Here is a 6,442-nt window from a genome sequence, read left to right as displayed (position 1 = left end):
TAATTGATTGCACTATTTAAAGTGTTCAATTTGGTTTATTTTTACATATGTATTTACCCTTGAAACTCTCACTATAATTATATAACATAATGAATGTATTTATCATTCCTCAACTTTTGTTTTACGCTTTAATAATCATGCCTCCTACACCTGCCTGCCCCTCCCGATCTCCTCCCAGGTTCCCAATACCTGCTGATCTAGTTTTTGTCCCTGTGCAATAGTTTGCATTTTCTATAATTTCATAGGAACAAGACCCTATACTAGACACGCATGTGCACAAACAGAGCACATTTGTCTGGCTTATCTCACTTAGCTTAATTATTTTGAAACTCATCTTTGATAGGTGTTTATCAATAGTTGTGTCTTTTTTTTTTGCAGTTTTTGGCCAGGGCTGGGTTTGAACCCACCACTTCTGGTATATGGGGCCAGCACCCTACTTGTTGAGCCACAGGTGCTGCCCAGTAGTCGTGTCTTTTTGTTGCTGAACAGTATTCCATTGTATGAATATACTGTAGTTTCTCTTCTCACCTGTCCATGGGCAGTTGGGTGCAGTTTTTGGCTACAGTAAGTGCTGTGAACAAGTCTTGGTATGGACTTAAGTTCTCATTTCTCTTAGGTAAATACCTACGATAATACGAAACATGTATATTTAATTTTTTAAGATATTGTCAAAATGTTCGTACCATTCTACATTTCCAAAAGCAGCACATGAAAGGTTAAGTTTTTCTACCTCTTCACCAACATTTGGAGTGGTTAGTCCTTTTCACTTGAGGCGTTTTGGCTACTGTGTTCTATCTCATGCAGTTTTTTCTTTTTAGTTTTTAATAAGGTGAAGTACCGATTTTTCTAATTGTGCTGCTACACTGTTAAATCTATTTTGCTAAAATTTAGTTTAGAATGTTTGCATCTCTGTTTGTGAAGAATATTGATCAGCATTTCACCCCTGTAATGTCTTCTTTTCTGCTGTTGGGATCAGGATAATGCTGTCATAGAATTAGTGTAGCAGTCTAGCTGTCTAGCTTCATAGAATTAGTTTGAAAATTCTCTGTATTACCTTCTTTTGGGTTTTCTGGAAAAGTTTGTACTATTTCTTTCTTACGTGTTTGCAAGAAGTCACTGTTGAAGGCATTTGAGCTAGGGGTTTTCTTTGTGGGAAGATTTTAAAACTAAAAACTCAATCTTTTTTATTTTTTTTTTTATTAAATCATAGCTGTGTACATTGATACAGTCTGGGGTACAGTGTGCTATTTTTATATACAATTTGAAATATTTTCATCAAACTGGTTAACATTAAAAACTCAATCTTTTTAAGGGATATAGGACCAATAATATTCACTTTTTCCTGAATTTTAGTAGTTTGTTTTTGAATGAATTTGTTTATTTTATCTAAGTTGTCAAACTTATTGGCATCAAGTTTTCATAGTATTTCTGTATTCTTTTTAATGTCTTAGGACCTGTAATGGTGTTATTTTCACTCCTAATATTGAGTTGTGTCTTCTCTCTCTCTCTCTTTTTTTGACACTGTAGCTCAAAGCTTATCAATTTTATTTATACTCCAAAATAGCCAAATTTTGGTTATGTTAATGTTTGTCATTGTTTTCTATTTTCTGTGTCATTGATTACTGCTGTCATCCTTATTATTTCTATTTACTCTGTGTTTAATTATTACTCTATTTCCAGTTTCTTAAGGTAGAAATGGAGATAATTGATTTAAGACTTTTTCTCTGTTCTAATACAGACTTTTAATTCTAATTTCTCCCCAAGTACTGCTTTAATACTTCACAAATTTTAATATGTTGTATTTTCATTTTTGTTCAATTCCAAATTCTTTGTTTTTGATCTTTATCTCTTTAACTTATGGCTTATTACAATGTTTTTTAGTTTCCAAATATTTGGAGTTTTTTTCCCCAGAGATCTTTCTTTTGTTGATTTATAACTCCAGTGTGCTCAGATAGCATACTTTGTGTGAAATAATTTTTTTTTTAATTTTGAGGCTTGGTTTATGGTCTGAACATGGTTTATTTTGGTAATTGTATTATATGCACTTGAAAAGTATATATTGTCCTATTCTTGGGTGATATCGTCTATGAATGTCAATTAAGTCAAGTGCTTGGATAGCATTGTTCAAATCTTCTAGAATCTTAAAATTCTTATTTACTTTTTCTGTCAAATGGTAAGCAAGAGATGTCACATTTTCCTATTGTACCTTATATACTTTTTCTCTCAATTCTATGGGCTTTTAAAATACATTTTGAATGTCCATCAGGAGGTACATTTAAGATTGTTATGTCCTCTTGATGAATTAAAAAAATGACCTTTTTTATTAGTAGTAATATTCTTTGCTCTGGAACTTACTTTTTTATATTTCTTTTGATTAATATCAATATGGTACTTTTTTTCTACTTTTATTTTTTTCTACCCTTTTACTTTTAGCCTATTTTACTTTATATATGAAGTGAGTTTCTTGGAAGTAGCTTTTTAAATCCAATATGCCTATCTTGCTTTTTTAATTGGGGTAATCAAACCATTTACATTTAATGTGCTTATTGGTAAGGTTAATATTAAATATATTTTCCTGTGATTGTTTTCTACTTTCCTAGTCATTCTTTGTTCCTTTTTCATCTCTTCTATGCCTTCTTTAAAATGGACTATTTTTCTAGTTCAAACTCTATTCTTATTAATTATAACTTTGTGTTATTTATTGTGCGCATCTTTATTTCATTAAGTGATATTATACCACTTGCCGTGTATAAATTTCAAAATATTACACTTTCATTTACACCTTTCTTTGCTATTATTGTTCCCTTTTATGCATGCTTAAACTTTATGGTTTATATTATTATTTTTGTTTAAACATTTATTTTTTTCCTGCTTGAAAACAATATATACTGTGGTTTTCCGTCATTCTTTTTTCAGCATATATCCAACTAAGACAATTAAATAAAAATATTTTATAAGAAATATTATTGAATTCATAATACGTATTTTGTTTCAACATAAAACATATAATTAGGTTTGGTACCTGTGGCTCAAGTGGCTAAGGCGTTGGCCACATACACCTGAGCTGTTTGGTTTGAATGCAGCCTGGCCTGCCAATCAATGATGGCTGCAACCAAAAAATAGCCGGGCATTGTGGCGGGTGCCTGTAGTCCTAGCTATGTGGGAGGCAGAGGCAGGAGAATAGCTTGAGCCCAGGAATTGGAGGTTGCTGTGAGCTGTAATGCCACAGCACTCTACCCAGGGTGACAACTTGAGGCTCTGTCTCAATCCCCCCCAAAGAAACCATATAATTAAATTTAAAATAAATTCTAAGAAAAAGTTTCTCCTGATAAATAATATGTATACATATTCACTGCTCTAAAATGTGCATAGCTGTTTCCCTTAAAATATTTCTGTATGCCTAGGACTATCCTTGTTACAACCTACTGGCTATTGTGTGCTCTGAATTCATAAATGTGCTGTTATACAGGGTGTCCATGAAGTCTGTGTGCAATTTAAAACAGTGTGAAATTTAAAATCGCACACAAACTTCATGGACACGCTGTATATGGCATACGCATACAAAAAAAAGTTGAATAAAAATATAAGAGGAAAAAGGATCCTTCTCCTAGACTTACATAACAATTTAGTGTAATTAGTGAGATCATATAAAGTCTAAAGAATTTCAATGTGGCAAATATTTCTTGGGAAACTAAGCTATGAGAATACTAAACTTCTATTGTGAGAATTTAGCAAGTATTTCCATGTTTTCATTAAATACTCACTGAAGATATTATGGTCTTTCTAATTTGTAGCAAAATGGACTTGTTGAGTCTCTTTAAAACAACAACAAAAGTCCCTCAGTTTTAGTAGATTATTTAAGGGTCCAGTGTGTGTAGCACAGAGAACCAAATCTAAGTCCATACGTACGTTTATGTTTAGAATATGTGTGATAAGACATTCCATGGGTAGAATCTGAAAATCTTATAATTTAGAAAGAAAGGAGCAGAATGTTGTGGCAACGGAAGGTGACAGCCCTCAAGACAACTGGTCTAACCTTAAATGTTGATGTTAAAAAATACACCACATGTTTCTAACAGTGCTGCTGTTTTCTTTATTTCAAACCATATGCCTACTTGTAGAATTCTCATAGGTCATGTAGCAAGTATCTTAGAAGAAAAAATCAGAGTCTATAACAGTGTCAGCACATTAAGAGACAGAAAGTCTGGATTCTTTCATTATGTGAAAAGCTCAGATCTCAGGACTCCAGGGTTGTTACTATTATGGGATACCTGAGATGTATCTTGCTCCAATTAACATCACCATGCTACTCACTATAAAAAAACCCAAAGGCAGACTAGAGAAGATAGAAAAGTCTTCTTGGGGAGACTGAGATGGAACAGAATCCATTGACTTCATCACAGCTTTCTTCCATGTAGAGTAACGAATTTCACTTTCTGTGGCTTGGATCTGTGGTTCAAATCGGACCATCCCAATGACAGACAAATCCTCGGGTTTAAGACTCCAGACACCTACTCCTTCTGCAGCTCCTGCTGCCATGGCAGCGCCCAGTGCGGTTGTTTCAGACATAGACGACTTTATCACTGGAATGTGCAGAATATCTGCTAGTAGTTGCATAAGAATTTGGTTGACCGTCATTGCTCCATCCACCTGCAAATGAGTAAGTGGAATTCCACAGTCTCGGTTCATGGCATCCAGAATTTCTCGGGTTTGAAAACAAACAGCTTCTAATGCAGCAAAACCAATATGACATTTATTGGTAAACTGAGTGAGACCACAGATTATCCCTCTTGCACTGGGCTCCCAATAAGGTGCATATAACCCTGAAAAGGCTGGGACAAAGTAGCAGCCATAAGAAGTACCTGCTTCTTTAGCAAGTGTTTCAATTTCTTCAGAGGTCTCTATGATTCCAAGATTGTCTCTTAGCCAACGAATAACAGCACCAGCTATAGCAACAGAACCTTCCAAGGCATAATGTACTGGCTTGTCTTTGCCTAGTTTGTAAGCCACAGTGGTCAGAAGTCCATGTTCAGAAAACACACACTTACGACCTGTATTACACAGTAAGAAACAGCCTGTTCCATATGTGCTTTTGGCTTGTCCTTCCTGGAAGCACATTTGTCCTACCAATGCAGCGGACTGATCCCCCAAACACCCAGATATTGGCACACCTTCCAAGGTCCCACCTTTTATTTGGCCATAGATCTGAGAAGAACTCCAGACATTTGGAAGAATGTCCATTGGAACGTCAAAAAACTTACAGAGCTCTGCATCCCATTCCAAAGAATGGATGTTGAAAAGCATTGTCCTACTTGCATTTGTTACATCTGTACAATGCACACCTCCGTTTACTCCTCCTGTCATACTCCAGATGAGCCATGAATCGAGGGTGCCGAAAAGAGCTCTTCCTTCTTCGACAGCCTTTTGAACATCTAGCACATTGTCAAGCATCCAACGAAGTTTCACTGCACTGAAGTAAGTGCTGAGTGGAAGGCCTGTCTTAGACTTGACAAAGTTATTATTGCCCGGGATTTTCTTTGAAAGGCTCTCCACAGTCGACTGGGTTCTTAGATCAAGCCACACCACGGCATTATAGAGCGGCTCCCCGCTTAGCTTGTCCCACACCACGGTGGTTTCCCTCTGATTGCTGACGCCAACAGCCTTTATGTTGGCTATGTCGATGTTCTGCTCCTTAAGTTTCTCGCACGTTCTCTCTATACACTCATAGACCGACTGCAGGATTTCCTTCGGGTCTTGTTCCACCCATCCTTCTTTGGGGTACTCCTGGGCTACTTCCACTTGATGATGAGTAAGTAGTTCCGCAGTTTTTGAGTTGAAAACCAGGAAGCGAGTGGAGTTGGTGCCCTGGACCACGGCCCCCACCAACGGCCCGGCAGCTGGTTTCTGGGGGGCTGCCATGAGCCGCCACAGTTGAGCTCCGTGTCGCAGCACTGCCGGTTTCCCGGGCGACGGCGGGGGTGCGCAGCGCGTCAGGGCTGCAAGGCGCAGGCGCAGGAAAGCCACTACTAAGGCGAGGCGGGGCTACGCGACCTTTGCCCTTTACTGGCGCTGGCGCTGCGCCTTCTCACCCCGCCCCTCCAGCCTAGGCCCCACCCACAGCGACCCAATCATATTAAGGGCATTTACGTTAAAAAAAATCATGTATTTATTAATGTAATTATTTTGTGTGGATCTATGTTTCTGGCTAATGAGGCTTTCCTGGCTGGTAGCTTTTCTTTCTGCTAGTAAGATATCCTTCAACAGTTCTTACCGTGCAAATCTGCTGGAGATCAGTTATTCCCACCCACTATGAACATCTGAAAGGCATTTCCTATTAATTTCATAGATATTTTCTCAGGCTATAGTATTCTTCTTGCTATGTACATACACGTATATATTTTTTCTTTTTAAATTTCAGGACCCTGGAAATTTAAATTTCAGG

At 37.2% G+C, this 6,442-nt stretch overlaps 1 protein-coding gene across 1 annotated transcript; it reads right to left on the bottom strand.

Annotated features, from left to right (window-relative positions):
* Positions 1-4,260: 4,260 nt before the first annotated feature.
* On the bottom strand, positions 4,261-5,919 carry GK2 (glycerol kinase 2). Its single transcript, XM_003790056.2, has one exon. It carries the CDS (start codon positions 5,917-5,919, stop codon positions 4,261-4,263), a length of 1,659 nt encoding a protein of 552 aa, XP_003790104.1.
* Between the last annotated feature and the right edge of the window lie 523 nt (positions 5,920-6,442).

The sequence above is a fragment of the Otolemur garnettii genome, unplaced genomic scaffold (genome assembly GCF_000181295.1).
Source record: "Otolemur garnettii isolate 467f Iridium unplaced genomic scaffold, OtoGar3 scaffold00039, whole genome shotgun sequence".
In the NCBI taxonomy this organism is placed as follows: Eukaryota; Metazoa; Chordata; class Mammalia; order Primates; family Galagidae; genus Otolemur; species Otolemur garnettii.
The sequence above is the reverse complement of the archived record's forward strand: the minus strand, read 5'-3'. Positions and strand labels throughout refer to the sequence as shown.